The sequence below is a fragment of the Podarcis muralis genome, chromosome 4, assembly GCF_964188315.1.
Source record: "Podarcis muralis chromosome 4, rPodMur119.hap1.1, whole genome shotgun sequence".
In the NCBI taxonomy this organism is placed as follows: Eukaryota; Metazoa; Chordata; class Lepidosauria; order Squamata; family Lacertidae; genus Podarcis; species Podarcis muralis.
This window is the reverse complement of record NC_135658.1, coordinates 39,826,324-39,847,022: the sequence shown is the minus strand read 5'-3', so window position 1 is coordinate 39,847,022 and position 20,699 is coordinate 39,826,324. Positions and strand designations below refer to the sequence as shown.

The window sequence follows — 20,699 nt, the reverse complement described above, 5'->3', positions numbered from 1 at the left end:
AGCTCCTGGGACAAGAACTATCCCAAGACAATCAACTTGATTTTACATGCGGGTTGCTCTTGTCTTGTTCCACGCAATGTAATGTGTTGGGGTACCAGGAAAAAGTGATGTGGCGTTATAGGTTAAAGTGCCCAGAGAGTTGGTTTTTTTTAATAAGTTCCTGGGACAACACCCAAACAAGAAATATATTGATTTTATTTCATCATGGCTGTGGACTGCTGTTTTGGTTTCTTAACCCCCGGGATCTCTTCCTACTTATACTTTTGGGAGTGGCTTTTCTGCCCCAAGCTCCATTCCAATGCATCTCATAAAAGCAAAAGTCATGCTCCAAAATCAATACATTCTTCCAATATCTGAAGGACTGCCATGTAGAAGATGGAGCAGATCTCTTCTCTGTTGCTCCAGAAGGCAGGACTAGAACCAAAGGATGGAAGTGTCAGTGGAACAGTCTGCCTTGGGAGGTGGTGGACACTCCTTCAGTTGAGGTATTTAAGCAGATTGGGTGGCCATTTGTCAGGGATGCTGCAGCTGCCTCCTGCATCTGACATGCATTGTACAGTAGGTTGGACTAGATGCCCTACAAGATGTCAGGCTTTGGGGAATCGGCTTCCTCTCCTGTGGCCATAAAAGAGCAGATCAAACAAAAGGAATTCTTGTTGACCTTGGGAAAGGCGCTGGAGGAATGCTATCCAAAGACCATGAATCTGCTAACCCTCTCTCTTCTAGTGTTTCTTTTCCTAGCTGTTCCCCATCCATTATTTCCCAGCTTCTGCCTTCTGAACTATGCCCCTCTGCAAACCACTGTTCCAAATCTATACTGTCCTCCTGTTCCTGGGAAGATTCAGGAGCAGGAGAAGGGGGAGGAGGTGGCTCCCACCATTCCTCCTCAGTGCAGGCCTCCTCAGCACGATCCCTGACCCAAGATCCTGAAGGGCTCTACAACACTAAGCTACATACATAAGCTCTATGATTTCTGATGAATATCTTATTTGTTTTCTTACTAAGTGGTTGCACTAGGCACAGCTTCTTCCATTGTTCTTCACCACCCATCTTTTCTATGACCTCCAAGCCACTATTACCTTCACCTGCTTTGGCCTCCCTACGCAACATTTTTGCCCTTCTGCTCAGCCCCTTTACCCCAAGAATACATAGTTTCTTCTGTTAATTGAGCCTTATGTGACCTTTTCTACATTTGGTTTCCTTTTAATTGCCCCCTTCTTTCCTCAACTCCCTAGCACAGTGTTGATAGAGCATGACAATGAACAGGTAAAGAATGAAAAGGTCAAGGTCCCACTTCTTGCATTCATCAGAAATCATAGAATTATAGAATTGTCAAGTTGGAAGAGAATCTGAGGGTCATTTGGTCCCATCCCCTGCAATTCAGGAATCTCAGCTTAAGCATCCATGACAGATGGCCCTCCAACCTCTGCTTAAAAACCTCCAAGGAATGAGTGTCCACAACTTCCTGAGAAAGTCTGTTCTATTGTCGAACAACTCTTATTGCCAGAAAGTTCCTCCTGATGTTTAATACATTCCAGACTAAGCAAAGATGTTCTTAGCATATCTAGTGTAAACATCCAATTTGGATAGGGTAAGCATAAAAAGTTTTTAAAACTTTTGAATTTCCCCTTTTCTTTCTTTTTTTAAAAATGAAATTGTCATCTACATTGTGATAGCAATATCTATATGGGATTTTATGCTAATCAATTTATCAATGCTATTCTTGGCCATTTGCAAGGCAGGAACTAATATTTGCCCACTTTGTAGTGTTCTTATGACTCCTAAAATACATATGAAATACCATGCAATAAATAATGAAATTAAGCTTTTACATGGACCAATTATTGCCACATGGTTTTTTGCTGCCTAATTGTGGCTATCCAAATATCTGCCAGATGCTGACACCATGAGGTAATGTGCAGTATGGTTTTGTAAGCGCAGCCAGAATGCCTGCAGCTGTTTAAGAGCAATCACTCTCAGCACAGATCCCGGTATTTTCTAATCTTGAATGACAACTGTAAAGCATTATCATCATCATCACCACAGGAGGGTGTATAGTGCATAGAATTCTCCAAAACTATAAGAGAATGCAAGACTATGGGTTCCTGTAGTATATATTTAACTATTCCAGAAGTTTAAAGACGGTTGTGTAGCCCCTTAAGATGTAAAATACTGCTTCTACATTAAGTAACTGCTTTGGTATTTAGGAATCATTATGACTTATAAGCATCTTATAAGTAAGACTAAAACATTCACAGCTCAAGGATTATCAATATTGTCTAGCAGCATAGTGTCAAGTTCTCTTTGGCTGGCAGTGGCCAGGGAGGTCACATAGGGACTAGACTGCCTAGGACTGGGTGATATCTGGCATTATCATGATATATCGCCAGCTAAACACTGCAGTATCTTGATACATGTCTGAAATAAGGCTGGAGTTTATAATAATATGGGGAAATGTTTTTTAAAAGAAAAATCTAAATTTGATGTGTATAATTAAATGAAAATTTACTCATGCTATTCTTGGCCATTTAGTTAATAGTTTAATAGTTTAGTTATAAACTATTAAAAATTTCTGGAGAATATATTACTGTTCTGTTAAGGGCTTTATATACCCATGGTAGCACCTTGTTAGAAAATCAGGTAGACAATCTAGGTGCCACATGGCTCCTGAAAACTAGGTTACAGACAGTCATCCGACCTCTGCTTCTCCAAGGAAGGAGAGTGTACCACCTACCAAGGGAGCCCTTTCCACTGTCAAAACAGCTCTTACTGTCAGAAAGTTCTTCCTGTTGTTTAGTCCTTGCTTGTCACTTGAAGCCATTCATTCGGGTCCTGCCCCCACCACAGCAGGAGAAAACATGCTGCCTCCATGAGGGCCTTGCAGATTGTGCAGGCAGAAAGCAGCTTTTAATGAAAAGTAAAGCCCTTTAGTCTGCAACTTCATCTGAGAGGTGGCAGGGGCTTATGCCTTGCAAATAGGACAGGCAGGAAATGGCCATTTACTTTGCAGTACAGTGGTACCTCTGGTTACGAACTTAATTCGTTCCGGAGGTTTGTTCATAACCGGAAACCGTTCTTATCCTGAGGCGTGCTTTCACTAATGGGGCCTCTTGCTGCGTGCCTCCAGTGTGCAATTTTCGCTCACAACCCAGGGCAAAGTTCGCAACCAGGAGCACCTACTTCCGGGTTAGCAAAGCTCGTAACCCAAAGCATTTGCAAGGAGGACGGTTCGTAACCAGCGGTATTACTGTAAGTGCAAAGGTCTGTAAGGCCAGCTGGGCAGTGCATTCTCAATATATTACAGGGTGGAAAAATATGAAACCTTTATCGTGGTCTGGAGTTCATCCTGGTAAGAGTCAAAATATCAATTTATCGTCCACCCCTACCTAGGACTAGGCAGCTAAGAGAATTCTGGATATCTTAGGAACTACATTTCACATAAACCTTTCATACCTTGCCTTCAGACCATGGATTTTCGAATTACTCCCTGTGGGTGCAAATCAGATGAGCAATTTCTGAGAGTTTTAATGAAAAGTCATTGGCCACAGACAGATGACATTTGCAGCTTATGAATGTGATTTTCCACCACTTGATTCAAAGATCAACTTCTTTTGAGGCATATTAAGGCAAACCCTTTCCATGACAGTCACGGGAGGAGGGCTTTAAGAGTCTTCCATACAATTTTCTATACACTATCTGAAATATGCTACAACACACACAAGCTGACTTTAAGTATTTCTACAAGTTTCTTCCTACTTCATATCACCCAATGCGTTTTCTTCAAATACAGAAACTCAGGTAAATCTATTCAACTTTCAGCTCAAATAATTGCCCTGCCTTTTTTGAAGGTTGGTTGGTTGGTTGGTTGGTTGGTTATTTATTTATTTATTTATTTGTTTGTTTGTTTGTTTCAATTGATTCATTCTCAATTACATCTGTTTAGACTAGGGGTAGGTTGCCCTTTTCAGCATGTGGGCAACATTGCCTTGTGCAGAGCCTTTGGGGTAGGCATGGCCAGAGGCAAATATTGGCAAAGCCATGGGTATGGTTATTTCCTTTGCATATTCTAGTGCACAAAAGTTATACATGTCTTTCTATCCTTTGTCCAGGCAATCAAGAAGCATTAAAACAATTCGAGGACACATTTATGCCAGGAGCGGGCACAGCAGGGCTGGTGAGAGGGGTGGTCTGGTGGAAGCAAGATTAGGTTGGGGGGGGGGGTGTCCTGACCTTGGGGGAGTCCCATGGCCAGACAGAAAGAGAGGGCTGAATGGCAACACTTTGCACCGGTGCCTGAGATTCCCAAATCCTATAGTAGACAACAGTTCTTACTTTTGGTGACAACTCCTTCTAATCGGATGATGTTGGGATGATCAAACTGTCCCATGATGCTTGCCTCTCCAAGAAAATCTCTTCTCTGCTTATCCGTGTAGCCAACCTTCAGAGTTTTGATTGCCACTGAGATTTCTTTTTTAGAAGGAAGTTTTAGACGACCGCTGCATACTTCTCCAAACTCACCTGTCAATAAAAGCAAAACACAAGGGAAACACTTTTTTTTTCATTTCATAGCTCACGACAAAACTAACTTAGAAAACTGCACTTTAATTGGCACTGAAAAACTGACATTTTTAACCATCATAACATGTGGTTCCCAACCAGTCACTCCTCCAAGCACTAACAAGAGTGAAACCATCTTTACTTCAGCAGTGTGGTGGCCTCATTCGCCTTCAGATAATCACCCTGAGACTGTTTCAGCAACAAGGCAACTTTAGCAAGCCTTTTCCGGAATGAGCTTGACCGTTTCACATTGTTCAGTTCCTCTTCTTCAAAACTATGGCCCCAACAACTAAACTGCCTTATAGTAATGTTCTTCAGCAAAAACAGAATTTTTACAGAGTTCCCATAGTACGGCCATTTTGCAAAAGTTTTGTGACAGTTTCATTTCACAATGATTATGCCAAGTGACAAATGACATTATGCAATAGATGAAGAAATAGACACTTTGTCCTATGGCACGACTTGTCTTAATTCCAGGTTAGGAATTGATAGCCATTTGATAAAGACCTCACAATCTTGGCCAACAACTCAAGGAAGTGAAACCATTCCATCCCCCAAATAAAAAGCAGCCAGTGCTTCCATAGTTTAGTTACAATTCAGTCAGTGCTGTGCTTTCTATATAGGAATGAAATCTACAGCCAAAGACCAGTAATTCTTCACCCATCGCTACATCCCTGGACAGGAAGTGTCAGCAACAGATGAGATTTCTGTTGTACTGTATGCTGTAAATATCTATATGTGACTAATTTAGGCACATAGGTCGAGAAGAACACGGGCCATGTGACAGTGTGACGATTTTTCATCTTGACAAATTCACATAGAATTTTAACAATTGTCTTCAAAAGCCAGCATCTCCGCTATAGCCTACTGCTGACATTGCTAAGAAGTGATAACATGGGCTGGCATTAAAGTAGTATAGAAAAGCCTAGCATACACTGCATTGCATTATATTTTCTTTTTGATTCGTTGTAGGTCAAAAAGGGCCATTCAGCTTGAAAATGAGCTTTTGGGGATTTTTTTTTTTAACTGACTATTTAGAGATCCAAACATGCATTCAAGAAGCTATACAGGCTGTAACAAGGATTCTGATGAATAAAAATCTGACCTCTACAAGAATCCACATCTGCCAGCATGCTTTACTCAAGGCAAACAGCAGTTCTATTCAAATATTAGCATTAGGTCGATACTGTTAGGACACCATGAGAGCAGAAAATCAAAGCATGACACCAGAGGGGCAAAAAACCCACTTTGCAATAAATCTTGTGGAGGCTTGATGCTGTGTTTTCTTTAGCTTTCTCTCTCCTTTCTTTCTCTCCCTATGTATCTTAATGGTCGTAACAGCTATAAGCTGCTGATCTCTTACACCTACATTGTGTGACAGCCAGAGGAACTTTTATTTATCGTTTGAGCAAATGCGGCTATTAAATCTATCTATGAATTCTTTGCCTGAGAACACAGTCAGAAGTGTCCACTGGCAGGTGGGTGGGTGTATGTACATATAGTCTGATTTTCAGGGAGAAATGTTATGTTTTTGTTGCATTCCCCCATGCTGTTTTGCAGCTTATGTAGAATATAGATTGCACTGAATAATCACAACATGCTCCAAGCTATACAGTGGTACCTCGATGCCTTGATGTTCAGGTCCTTTTACCAAATGGTTGATGAATTCAAACCCTACATACTGCAATTGTGTAAGCAATTCAAGCTATAATTAGGTGAAGAGGGATTAATGGAGTCCTAAATTAAGTCAGTATGCCATGTTCATAGTAATACATGTGCGTTGAGAAAACCTAGCAAGATTAAGATATGGAGGAAGAAGAGCAGAAATAAACCCAGAGTTGTTCAGTTGATTGAATGTTGGGATGTCTCAGCCAAGAGCTCAGGAAATTGCTGATAGAACCATATAATAATAATAATAATAATAATAATAATAATAATAATAATAATAGTTTATTTATACTCCGTCCATCTGGCTGGGTTTCCACAGCCACTCTAGGCTGCTCCCATCATCATCAACATCATCATCATACATTTAGCCAGTTGTGCTGTGCGGGAGTGAGAGCCTTACATTTCTGCCTATCTGGCATGCCTCTTATACTTCCAGTTGTCTCAGACATCTCATTTGAATATGACATACATGTTTAAAACACAAGCCACTTAAGCTTGAACTTAGTAACTGATATGCCATACAAAATCTGGAGATTGACGTGACCTGGGCATAGTGCATTGGATTTTATACATGTACACACAACTGGGATGGCACGCTCACACATGGCTGTCAGGGGCATCAGAGGTGGGAAAATGCACCAGATGAATGGCAGGAAAGGTTTGTGATCAGGTAAGTGTATAATCTGATGCAGCCTGCTCTCTGTCAAGCTCAGGTCTCCATTTGTGAATGAGAATTATGGTACTACCAAGCTGTTGTGAAGTTAGGTGACAAAAGAAAATCATCTGTATTTTATTGCTGCTTTGGGCATAGTATGTTCTATAACAAGATGTAAAAATTGTAATTATTATTATTATTATTATTATTATTATTATTATTATTATTACTCCTCAGCCATTCAAACAGGCACGTTGTTCACTTCTGATAGCTTACAATGGATTTTCTTGAAAAAAACACCACGAGGCTTTAATTTCATTTCAAATCACATGCACAGCAGGGGTTGAACTTTGTTTTCAATTTGGACTGTCTGGAAATAGAAGGATACAGATAGATATTACTGGAACAGCTTTACATGATTTAAATCTACTCAGGGGACACTGGACATTTCTATTAATTTAGGCACTTGCTGCCTCAATCAATTGCATTTTGTTGAGAATTTGCAAACAGATGAGTTGTAGATGCAATTGTTTCCTCCTCTTAGTTAGGTATGCTCTAAATCATAACTCTGCTAGGCACAGGGCCCTCCGTGACATTCCATTTCCTATTCAGATAAGACAAATGTCTCATATAAGCTTAAACATTTTGTGCCGAAGCCCTCATTAATGAGCGCCAGGTAATACATCCCCGCTAGGCTCGATAGCTCTGGAGTTCAGACTGTTAAGCCTTAATTCAAAACAGTATTCAAGGAAGCATTGGTTAGGACTAGCTATTTAAAGGACTATACAGTCGTACCTTGGAAGTTGAACATAATCCGTTCCGGAAGTCCGTTCGACTTCTGAAATGTTCAACTTCCAAAGCATGGCTTCTGATTGGCTGCAGGAAGCTCCTGTAGCCAATCAGAAGCCGCAGAAGTCCTGCTGGACGTTCGGTTTCCAAAAGAATGTTTGAAAACCGAAATACGCACTTCCGGTTTTTGATCGTTTGGAAGCCGAAACATTCAACTCCCAAGGCGTTTGGGAGTCAAGGTACGACTGTATAAGCATAAGATGATATTTTACAGGATGTGCTAATTTAAGAACCAGTGTGGTGTAGTGGTTAAGAGCGGTAGTCTCATAATCTGGGGAACCGGGTTCGCGTCTCCGCTACTCCACATGCAGCTGCTGGGTAACCTTGGGCCAGTCACACTTCTTTGAAGTCTCTCAGCTCCACTCACCTCACAGAGTGTTTGTTGTGGGGGAGGAAGGGAAAGGAGAATGTTAGCCGCTTTGAGACTCCTGAAGGGGAGTGAAAGGCGGGATATCAAATCCAAACTCTTCTTCTTCTTCAAGAAGAAGGCAGTACCTGACAGATGATACGAGGCACCAAACACATGCCAAATTATGACTCCTTGTGGACCATCACTCATTTTTAAGAACCTAGGCCAAGATATTTTCCAAATATGTCTATCTGACACATATCCATCTATATAATGAACGTTTGTCTTTTAGAATACATTGTTTAAACTAATATCTATATTTATATTTATATTTGATACCCTCCAACATGCACCATAGTAAAACCAGGATGCCCATCTTTCGGGGCTGCACTCCTATGTGAGTCACGTGACTCATGTGAGAGCACAGCCACTAAAAATGGGGTGTCCCACTTAAATTGGGACAGTTGAGGCATATTTCGTTCTGTATATCCTCCAATAAGCTCAGGGCAACGCAATGCATTTCTTTCTTCTCGCCCTTTCATCGTCACAATAGACTTAGTCCCATGGTATTCATAAGCCACAGGAAGCCTGATGTTCACTTATAAGGAACTGATAAGGGTTGATGATGAATGAAAAGACAGTACGGTCGTACCTTGGAAGTTGAACAGTTTAGTCCCCGAACGTTTTGGCTCACGAACGTAACAAACCCAGAAGTGACTGTTCCGGCTTGCGAACTACTTTTGGAAGCCGAACATCTGATGGGGTTTCCGCTGCTTCCAATTGGCTGCAGGACTTTCCTGCAACCAATCAGAAGCCACACCTTGCTTTCCAAACGTTTTGGTAATCAAACGGACTTCCAGAACGGATTGTGTTTGACTTCCAAGGCATGACTGTAGTAGTAAGGAGCACGTTTACACAGATCAGTCCAGGTTTTTACAATAATTTTAAGGCATTGATTTGCTCTTCTGACTCAAGTGCACATTGCAGACATGCATTTCAGTGGACAGATGGTGGGAGGCAGACCCCATTGCCACCTCTGCCCACACGTTCACCATTAGGTGCACAAAGAAGGGCAAACACATGAAGGCTCTGAGTACAGGCTCTTTAAGAAAATGTCAAAGGAGCCACATTCACCTTACAATGCGCACCAATATTCAAAATAGAGGGGCAGGTGAAAGCAAAAAGGTGAGTGCGTGTTGAGTATCCTGTGGATAAATTAAATCATACAACTTCCTGTCCTAATAAATATGTGCAGAAAGAAAACTGGAATTGGAGGAGGAGCAGAGCAAGATACACGTGCCTTGCTTGGCAACTCCCAACTCTCCCTTTGACAAGGGCAGACACACATTAGGAATTTGATTTAGAAAAACGAAAGCTCTGCCTCCTAGGTTCTAAAAGTGCATGATGCAGCGAACTCCATGTACAACATTCCAGATTAAAAATCAGAAATAATGGATGGAAATTAGGCACTTGAAATAAAATGTATTTTCCAGTGATATGGTGTCCTTTAAAACAGTGATGGAAACGCTTTGTATGCCCGCTCACGTTTCCATGGCTTGCGTTCATGGGGTTACTTTGAAAAGCACCTGAACCATAAAACACTTTAAAAGCACCTTTTCATGTCTTGAGCACTAGGGAGTGGAATGCCTTGGAGTGGTGGAAATGGAATCCCTGTTGTAAATCCAAATCGTATAAACACAGATTACAAGGTATGTCTGCCCTCATTTTAATTAGAGATTGCACAGCAGTTTACTTTGCTGATTTGATTGTCAGTTGTAAAAATGACCCATAGCACCCATTGTTAAGCACTCATTAAAGTATCATTTTAATTCATTTTAAATGCTTTAAAAACATTTTAAAGCTTTTAGGATGAAATGGTTTTAGCATTTACTGCTGTATAATTAACTGCTAAGAATTACAAACAGCTGTTGTAACCCTTATCAGGACCCTGAGAAGTGGTACTAGTTAGCAGAGGCAGATGGAATTGACGAGGATCGTTAGAAGAGATTCTTTGAGTATCGGACAAGAATCTCTTGCAGAAAATAGTCTGAACTAAGGAGTCTACACTATACCTGTGAACTTTATCAGCAAGGAACAAGACATTCAGGGGCAACTACCAGCAGTCTTACAAATATGTTATCAATCTCTTTTCTAGTTAAAAACAACCATGGCCATAACACATATGCCACTGCTAGCCTGGATTTAACAGGATGGAGAACACTGCACTCTTGTGGGGCAAAATGAAAAAATAAATAAATCACCATAATTCTGTAACATGATTTGACTTTTCTCTCTCCCCCTCCCATAATATTTAACAGAGTACATTGATTTCCTGTTAGCTGTTTTAAAATACAAAAAAAACCCGTACACATCTTTCATGGTAAGCCTTTTTTTGACAATTATTTATTCTTTCAGGATATTACAGAAATGTAAACTAAAGAGTTAACTCCATTTTTCTGTACTGTTTGTTTGTTCTTCCTTCCTAGGTCTGTGTGCTACTTTAGTGGCTCACTGTTGATTTGGTGTAGTTATTTGAGTTTAGAGTTTGCCTCTAACTGTGGGAATGCCTATGATCTCAGGCTTGAGCAAATAAAGCCTCACCAGGAGAGATGGAAGTTTTCTTCTCTTGGGTTCTCATTTTTCCAATCTTAAACTCCACATTCTCCACATTTCTGCAGCAATTTACAGTTTAAAAAAATACCCCCCCCCTCCGCATTTTATTGTGAAACTTTCCTGATAAACACATTTGTGTACACTAATGTACACATTTTTGCAAGTAATTTTCAAATGTTGTTCTCACTAATATATTCATTTTAACGTGCATTTTCTCCTAATATACATATTTTTGTTAACAGCTAGTTGGTTGGAGAACTGCATCACAAAACAAGCATATGTGTGAATTTCAAAGGATGCCTGTATTTGAGTTTTCATAATGTTTCAGAGCATGTGAATTTGACAGATTTGCATTTAAATGCAAACTGAATCAAATTTCTCCTCCATCCCTAAATTCACCAGCATCAACTTAAGTTTTCATATTGACTCGGGAAAGACTGTCAGTCAATTGAGGACTGCAAAACATAAAGAGCTCATGCACTTGCAAGTTCTTGCATCTGACAGCAATGCTCTTCTACAGTTTCAGGCCAGTTTATGGCAAAAGGTCATAAACTGTATGCTTAAATGGCAGCACAAGAGCAGAAGCAGCTCAACATTTCAGTAGTAGTGACTGATAGGGTGGACATTGCTTACTGGCTTCCCAACACAGAGTCACTGCTAGGAACCAAGAGGGAGACAGGAGGAGTGTGGTCACTAGTGCAAGCACAACAATAGAAATTTTGGGTTAGCTCTGCGGCTGCACCTGCACTGCCACCAACATTCCCAATGCTGCAAGCTCTTTGTTGGGAAGCCAGGGAATCAGTGCCTTCCCATCCCTTTGACTGCTTTTGCATTTCAGTGTCCTGAGAGTTTTGGTTTCCGGCCTCATTTGGGGCAAGGAGTTGGTGGCGGCTCAGCTTTAGGTATTCTTGGTGGAAAATGATTATCTGAACCATTGCAGTCAGGGCAATTGTTCACTTTAACTCACGGAGTAATGTGTGGTAAGGCCTTCCTCTACCTTATATGTTGTAAGACAGATTGTCTCCTTCTGCAACTACATGCACACAAAATACGTGTGAGTCTATGCACCTGGAGGTGTGTGATTCAGTTCTTCAGCTGAAGCTAAGCAGGTCTGCTACTATTATACTGTCTGGGAACCACATGTAAGCCACTCTAAGTTCTTTGGACAGAGGTGAGGGCTATGGGTAAAATAAATGAATGAATTAAGTAAGTAAATACAAAAGCACTTTTCTGCCAAAATAAATTTGAAAGCCTTTAAGAGGCAAATAACTGCTGTTTTTTGCAACAACTCCTAGTCTTCTGGAATGCTTTCATACTGTACTTATTCTTCAGTAATGTCTCTGATTGCTACATGTTTGAAGCACTGAGGCATTTGGATACAATTCACAAACCTCTCTTGCTGTGCAAAGATCTTGCATACACTGGTTTTGTGGAAACCGGTGCATTTGCAACAAGCTTGCATTCAGGGGTATCTTTATAGCTCTGGTGATTAATAATATGTCAAGAAGCAGTTTGCTCTTAAATGAGTAACTCCAAATGGTGATGTTCAAAAATCAATCCACTGAACAAAGGTCACTGCAGTCTGATGACTGTTTGATAACCTATATGAAATAAAAGTCTGAGGTTTTAGTTCAGATTCTGGTAGACCAACAAATCTTCAATATCAAACCTTTTACGGGCAGCAATATTAAGAACAAAGGGCAAAAGAAAGGCTGATAAACATTTTCAGTGCAGAAGAAGCAGCTGGATCTGTCAGTCATGACGGTTGTGAAAAATTCAGAATACAAATGCAGAAACCTTCAAATAATTAGTTCCTTTGCATCTGCCCAGAAAGTTTTATCCACCAACTTGCCTGCATCTGAATGGTCCAGCTGCATTAGGCAGACTGAAATGGCACAGTTATTCTCACGAGAGAGGGCACTGTAAGAATCCTTACCTGCCCCAACAACTTTGTCGATGGCTATGCTAGCAGAATCTAGCTCCTTGGCAAATTCATGAACAGCTTGAGTGGGATCTTCATATGTATGTGGGTCCACATAAGTTCTAAGGCCTGGGAGCTTTACTGTTTAAAAAGAAATTCAGAGAGAGAAGTATATGTTCAGTAATAATAATCAACACACAAAACCCCTAATGCGTTTGTATTGCAAAGCATCCACTGTAATCATGAAAGCAAAAAGTGCAAGATTCCTAGGCCACTGACATTTTAGGAGCCAATTGTAGTACATCTCACCCCATGTAAGTATCAGCCAAATTGCAGGGGGGGAAATAATCATGCTAATTTTCCTCCCGATCTCCTAGTGTTCCAAATAATCCCGCCCCACTTGTATAGCTGCTGTTAACTGAAAATAGAAATGTCAGCAAATCTGATCATGGATCTTTGGCCCTAAGAAGCTATATAACAGAAGTAAAGGAAATCAGTACGGCTTTTTCTTCTCCTTATACAGTGGTACCTTGGTTAACAAACTTAATCCATTCTGGAAGTCTGTTCTTGAACTGAAACCGTTCTTAAACTGAGGCACACTTTCCCTAATGAGGCCTCCCACCACTGGTCCCCTTCCACCATTCGGCTTCCATTCTTAGACAGAGGTGAAGTTCGCAAAACGGGACACTACTTCCGGTTTTGCAGAGTTCGTAAACCGAATAGTTCGTAAACAGGGCTGTTCTTAAACTGAGGTACCACTGTACTAGAAATCAGCACCAACCATTGACATTGCTTGTCAGTAGATTCATGACGGACCAAATAGCACTTCTTCCATGCAATGCATAAAATCTATGCAATTCATTATCATAAGATGTGGTAATAACATTTTATAAAAGGTGACTTTTAAGGGATATCAGATAAATTTGTAGAGGAATGATTTAACAGAAGGTATTAAGCATGGTGGATGAATGGAACATCCAGGTTCAGAAGTAATGTACCACTGAGTATAAATTGCTAAGGGATGAAGAACAGGATAAGGCATTCATACGATTCTTGTCACTTCCTGAAAGCATATAGGTACATAAAAAGAGTCCTGCAAATCTCAATCTAGTCCAGCACCCTCTTTCCTTCAGGCCAACTAGATACCTCTGGGATGTCCACAAGCAAAACATGAGTGAAATAACATCCCTGGTGTTTCCTAATGACGAGTATTCAGAGGCATGGCACTTCTGACCCCAGAGGTAGTTATATAGCCATTGTGACGAGTAGCACCTAGTTGGCCACTGTTGGAAAGAAGTTGCTGGACTGGACTGATCTTTGGTCTGGTTCAGCAGGGTTCTTTTCTTCTGCTTTCACTTCACCTACCAACACAATTGCTGCAAGAGCGTAATCAAATCTTGAAAGCTTCCCTCTTTAAGCTCCAGCGTTAACTGCCTCCAACACAATTTAAGCATCACATGAAGAACAGTGAAGCTGTGTTTTGCCCAATACGACATGCTGAAATTGTTTCGTACAAGACCGTGGTTGGTAAAACTATCGCTCACAATAAAACTTCCTGAACAACAGCAGCAATTAAAACACACACACTCACCCCCCTACTGGCAGCATATTGCCACAGGTTAAAGGTCTCGTAAATGTTCCCTGCCATCCATACTGCCTGCATATTACAGACTCCCTCCTGTCCCTAATAAAAAGAAATCCAGCAATTTAAAAACCTCTGAGCAGTGGGGACTTCTGTTCCTGATTTTTTTTTTTTTTTTTAATGCTGAGCCCTGAGGGTTTGTGTTATCAGGTGACTGGAGATTGCAGGGAGAATAATTCCTTCGCACCAATTACTAAAGAGCAGTCCATATAATGTTGATTCTGTCATGAGAAGTAGATAATAAACACATGTACTCGCGTTAAGCTGCAGGACTTTACAGCTCCTTCTGTGCCAGTGGCATCATTTCCATTTTATTTTATTTTTTACCAGCATGAGTTGTCTTACAGGTAGCAAAGGAGTAGAAAGTGCTTGGCCAGACATGGGCAAACCGGGATGATCTGAGAAGGTCAAATGCATTTCTGGTCCTTTGAAGTGGTATTACAGGATTTGAAATAAGGCCACAGGGAACACTTCATGGGTGAGGCTTTTTCGTAGGCAATTCACAAGCAAGTGGCTGAAATAAACCATCTGCTATGGGCTGAAGTGCAGAAAGTTTATTATAGCCACAGAAGTTGTTTTATCCTATTGAAACGAACCCAGGAGAATTTTCATTCCGGTATTTGCCTCCAACAGACTCCAGAAGAGTGACTGGGTTTATATTTCCCCAGTAGCAACTGGGGGTTCGGATGAATGCTTAGCTTTTGGGAGGGGGGAGTGCCCAGTAGTAGTTCTGTATATTCAACAAAATGCCACTAATAGAACATTGTAAATAGCTATGGGGTATACAATTGAAGCACTGAAGCTTGCCAGAATTAATATATCTGGGTACAGTCACCTTCTCATAAACATTTTCAAAATATGCCTCCCCCTGTAAGGAAGCCGAAGATTTAATTTGAAGCAGGGCTCACCAGTGTTTGGTTGTGAGACCTGTTTTGAATGACCAAAGTTTGCCCAGGAATATGTTCAGAAACAATACAGAGGACTGCCTCTGAATATTTTCATATCATCATTTAATAGTCCAATCTACACACTACACATCTGACATCAGGGCAAAATAGTTTTCCAGACCCAGTTTGATAAATATACTGATAGCAACCCTCCCCCAACAATCTACAGCTCTCTCTCTCTCTCTCTCTCTAGGATGGATTGTCAGAGAACCAACAATATTTAGACTTTCCCTTCATATTGCAGCATGAACATGGCTTGGAACGCCAAAGCACAATAACTGAAGTGGTTGAATCCACAGGAATTTTAACTACTGTGACTCATTTAGAAAAAGTGGTTGTGACATTCCACTGAACGAGAATGGAGAGAGCAACTTTTGACCTGTTACTTGTCCATGACACTTTTTTAATGGTTGTTTCTGTTTTATAATCTAATTAAAATGCTGTGGGCCACATATTACTAAATGGGGAGCTGAAGCCCAGTGTGTTAACTGTAATTGTGCAGCCTTAAGTAGCTGGATATCACAGCTTGCATGTTGGCAATAAAGTACCAACTTGCTCCTGAGGGGAAAGGCTCTAGAGAAAAACAATTTGACATTCAATTGCTCCAACACAGTTGTAATTAGCCAGAGGTTTTAATTTCTGCAACCATATGCAAACTGCATAAAAGAAACTGGCAATACTGACTCTGACTTAAATTGTAAATAAAATATCTGCATCTAATAAATAGGGATTCAACTATGTGAAGAAAAAAGAAAACAAGAAGTCTACCATTCCTTGATCCAAAAATGAATTGGGCCCTTCCAAGCATTTCACCCAAATTCCAAGTGATCCCAAGCTGGGATGAGGCAGAACTTTGCTTCTGTTCACATTTCCATGCAACCCTCCCTAATTTGCACTTCTTGAAACAATACAGGAACTGAAACGCAGCTACCATTTGAAATTTGCACAAATTTTGCAATGCAGTTCTGCAACCCCAAAAGCACACAAAATTTGCAGGGAAAGTGTACACAAAAAAGCATCTATTAATGAAAAGAACATGAACAAAGGCACTAAATTGGGGGAAATTGCTTGCAAAACTGTGTAAATCACCCGAGGAGATGCTTTCTCCATTTCAACTTGATCATTCATTACGATCAGCAGGTGAGGCTCTTTTGGTAGTTCCTGCTCTGAATGAGATGAAAAGTGTGGGGCCCTGTAGGAAGCCTTTTTAGTGATGGCTCTGTGGCTACAATCTCCACTCTGAGATGTGTCTTACTTGGGCTATGCATTTGTTGAAGCTGTACCTCTTTCATCAGGCTTTCAGAGGTGGACAGGTGTGGTAGGTGAAGTCAGTTTTAAGTATGACGCTGATGCTTATATAGACAGATGCTTATATAGGTATTTTAGGTCGAATGGATTTAGTGATTTTATTATGTATTCTGTTTTGTTGTCTTTTATTTTGTTGCACACCACCATGTGGCTGCTGTAGAGAAGAGTGGTACAAAAATACCTTGATAAATAGGCAAAACTGAATGCAAAAATGTGTATCTTGAGCACTTTACACAGAGGGAGGCATTTCTAGTTGCACAATAAGGGGGCACAGATTTATACTACACTGCTATTATGAATTTGGCACCTTTGTTCAGCATGAATGTGCCAATCACTATGGCTTCATCAACCCAAGGGTCAGGAGCCTGTGTCGCTCTAGATGCTGTTTGACAACTACTCCTATTATCCCTGACCACTGGCCATGCTGGCTGAGGCTGATGGGAGTTGTAGTCTAACACTAACAGGAGAGATACAAAACTACAGCATCCTACACCAGGATAATGGATTTGAGAAAGCACCTCAGTGTTCCTTGATTATTCCAACATAATGAATTTTACACCCATCATGGGATGGAGCAGGGAAAAACACATTTGCAGGCCAGCTTGCCATTTAAATTTAGAGAGAATAAGACAGGTAGACTAGGCTACCTTTGAAGCCTCTTAGAGTTCAGGATTTTGCTCTATCCTGCAGGAACATTGATTTGTTTGTAATGTGCTCTGCTTGCATATATGAAAAGAAACCACCTATCACAGACACATTTCTTTTCTGGGATTTCTCATTAGGAAGAGAGGACACAGTGAAACTTACTTCTGAGGAAGGACATATAGAATTGCACTAAAAAAAACTTGTATTATTTGCATTGTGAGACACTGTGTGTGCATGCGCATGAACAAAGGGAAAGAGAAATAAAGGAGACAAAGTTGCATCTGTATCATATGAGCACATAGAATTTTGCTGAATGCAATAAATGGCATAATGTACTGGGGGGGGCGGGTGGAGACGACAAAAAAAACTTACAATGTCCATTCCCAAAATACAGCCTCTTCTCATCAATTCCATGTTTCGATTTACTATGCCCGCAGAATCTACAAGCAATAAAAGGCAAAAAACATAAGAAAACCAACTTTTTATACGCTGCTTGAATATAAAAAACAGAACACAACAGTTAAGTTCCTATTAAGAACTTTAGTACTGTTTACATTCTCTGTATCCTACAGAGCATAGATACGTTCTGAGGGAATTTGAGGAAATTGGCTAATGAGACAATCTGTTGATTTTTGACCCCTCCAGTTTAGTTTTACAATTGCTTGAGAATGTGTTTATAGCTATTTTTAACAAGTTCTGTAGTGCCTGAGCCTGCTATTGTTTGCAGCCTCATTAAGGCTTATAACTCTGCTGTGACTTCCTGGTCAACAAACCGGGGGTGGGGGGGTGGCTTTCCGGATGAATCCTGGTGATTCTTGTTCAGGAGGGTGTCTCCTTGACAGCGCTTATCATTCCAATGCAGCACTGAAGGGATGGAAATAAATGTGTAAAAGAAATGATGAACTAACCTCCCGATCAAGATGTAAACCACAATGGTGAGCAGAATAATTGCGACTGCAGCCGAAACAGCAATCATTACAACCTGGCTGTTCTCGCTGGAGATTGAGAAAGCTGGAAGTTACAAGGAAATAAACGTGAGGTTTTCTTTTAGTTTAAAAACCCTCGGATCATTAAATATATCACCACCGACAAATGCAGGTAGCAGATAAGTGAAATCATTACAGCATTGCTTAGAAATGACTTGCAGCCCAATTTCTAAGCTAAATATCTATTTACTCTTTACCAATTTGAAAAGACAAGAAAAACCCTTATGGGTCTATGAACAAGTTGCAAAGGCTAAGCAAAGTAAACATATATCAGGTTGGAGCCAGAGAAGTGCTAGCATGACTCCACACACACAGCATGGCTTTTTCAGCCCTTCCTCTCTATGGTAGTCTCCTTCAGCCTAAAAAAAACCTTATTTTGAGGAGTGAAGAACTCTCTGGAACTGTGTAGGATTGAGATGGGAGAATCAGCAGAATTGAAGAAGTCGTCTTTCTACAAGCAGAAGCACATTTCTGCTTGCTCAAGACACTTTTGGATCCATGCCACTGATAATGATGATTTTAAGGATGATTTATAAAATTATATAATTAAAGTAGGATCTTTTTTGAGTATACAAGTCAAGCATGATAGATCGAACCGCTGAACATTTTATGTGCAATTTTCCTTAGTAAAGTATGTAGCTTGAAATGTATTTTTTACACAAGAGGCTTAAATCAGCTCTGTTTAAACTGAGCTCCTAATATGAATGGAAAATGGACATCAGCTACTCCTTCAGGTCTCATTCCAACTCTCCATCACAATAATCTCTAAAGGGCCAAACTAGACCATACATTAGCTTTGTATTCGTGTCCTTAAATATGGGTTTTTGCTGTTTGCTTTTTACACAAATTTAATAAATAAATAAACAAAACTGTGAAGTTTTGTAAAATAACACACTGCACTTAAGAGCTAATGTATCAATGAACTTGGTCTTTAAAAATGCTTGTTTTAAAGTCAATGGATCAAGTCCAAAGTTTCAAATGCTATGCAAAAAAGTACTTAAAACATAATAAGAATATTGAAATCCAAGTCATGATTTTTAAGTAACCAATTCGAATATCCACCAAAATAAGGTAAAGGTAAAGGTACCCCTGCCCGTACGGGCCAGTCGTGTCCGACTCTAGGGTTGTGCGCTCATCTCACTTAAGAGGCCGGGAGCCAGCGCTGTCCGAAGACACTTCCGGGCCACGTGGCCAGCGTGACGAAGCTGCTCTGGCGAGCCAGCACCAGCGCAGCGCACGGAAACGCCGTTTACCTTCCCGCTATAAAGCGGTACCTATTTATCTACTTGCACTGAGGGGTGCTTTCGAACTGCTAGGTGGGCAGGAGCTGGGACCGAAAGACAGGAGCTCACCCCGCCGTGGGGATTCAAACCGCCGACCATGCGATCAGCAAGTCCTAGGCACTGAGGTTTTACCCACAGCGCCACCCGCGTCCCATCCACCAAAATAGTATCATGATAATAAGAAACAAAAAGTCTTCCATCTGTTCTGCAAAGCTTTTTATCTCCTACATTCTGTGCATTTGCCAGAGGCATCCACATGCATCTTGGTTCAAGTTAAGACAACACAAAAACATATTTCTTTGCCATCTATTCCCATATATCATACCCTAAATGGTTTTATATTCTCTATGCATCATACAATTTATTCCATAGACTGAAGGTCATCATAATAAGTCATTAGTTTGCTAAAATCGGGAGCTCAGCTACTTTCCAGAAAGAGCTGGAATTTCAAAAGCTCACAAATCTCAAAAATTCAAACAAGATTGCTTGGCTTGCTGCTAAATTTTCTCTATTTATTTTTGAGACCTTATACTCTCCAAACACTCCAGACACTCAGGCCTTATGAGAAGTCTGTCAGAAAAGTTACTGCCACTGTATCTGTGGTATAATCTGTGTTATGCTATAACTTTGGAATTCCTCCCACCTTCCTCCAATCTCCGATGTCTGACAAATTAATCAGGACCAACTACTAGATGGTGATATTATTGCTGACTGGTAGTGCACACTGTAATTGAGATGGACATGTTGAATATTAACTCACTCAAATATTTTCATAAATGCTATCAAGGGAGGTGATTCTCAGACCCAGTGGTTAATTAGGGGAGTCAAAAGATAAGCATTTGTGTTTTAAAATATAGAATTACATTGTGTACATTTTAAATGGTCTGATGACTTGAGTTGGCTTTGGTTGTTGTTGCTTTTTTATGAAGAGATCTGCAAGATCAGACCAAAGGCCTAACTAGTACAGCATTTTGTCCTCAGAATGGTCAACAAGATGCCCATGGGAAGCCTACAAGCCAACAGCATGACATTGTTGATGTTTAGTGTAAGCAAGGGTACTGTACATATTCTGGTTAAGTAATGTCTCTGCCCAAAGTTTTGGAACGCAGGACTTTCCCAGAAAATGGCTATTTTGTGGGGGTTCTTGCATGTATTTGTCACTCCATCAACTGCAGTAGTGAATTTAAGATAACAATGTGATAATTCCAGAACCTATCTCAAAGGTACCAAGGACTAATAATGACCATGGTATGTTGTACAGTGGTACCTCGGCTTA

General features: G+C 40.5%; 1 protein-coding gene across 4 annotated transcripts in view; it reads right to left on the bottom strand.

The window, feature by feature from the left end:
• The window catches only part of EPHA3 (EPH receptor A3), a 199,867-nt gene that overhangs the window by 22,640 nt on the left and 156,528 nt on the right, over positions 1–20,699 (bottom strand). For all 4 annotated transcript variants that reach the window (XM_077927226.1, XM_077927228.1, XM_028726778.2 and 1 more), the window contains 4 exons: positions 18,063–18,165; positions 17,527–17,594; positions 12,628–12,753; positions 4,333–4,518 (listed from right to left, as the gene is read on the bottom strand). In XM_077927226.1, the coding sequence (XP_077783352.1) occupies positions 4,333–4,518; positions 12,628–12,753; positions 17,527–17,594; positions 18,063–18,165 (483 nt within the window). The remainder of the gene's footprint in view (positions 1–4,332; positions 4,519–12,627; positions 12,754–17,526; positions 17,595–18,062; positions 18,166–20,699) is intronic.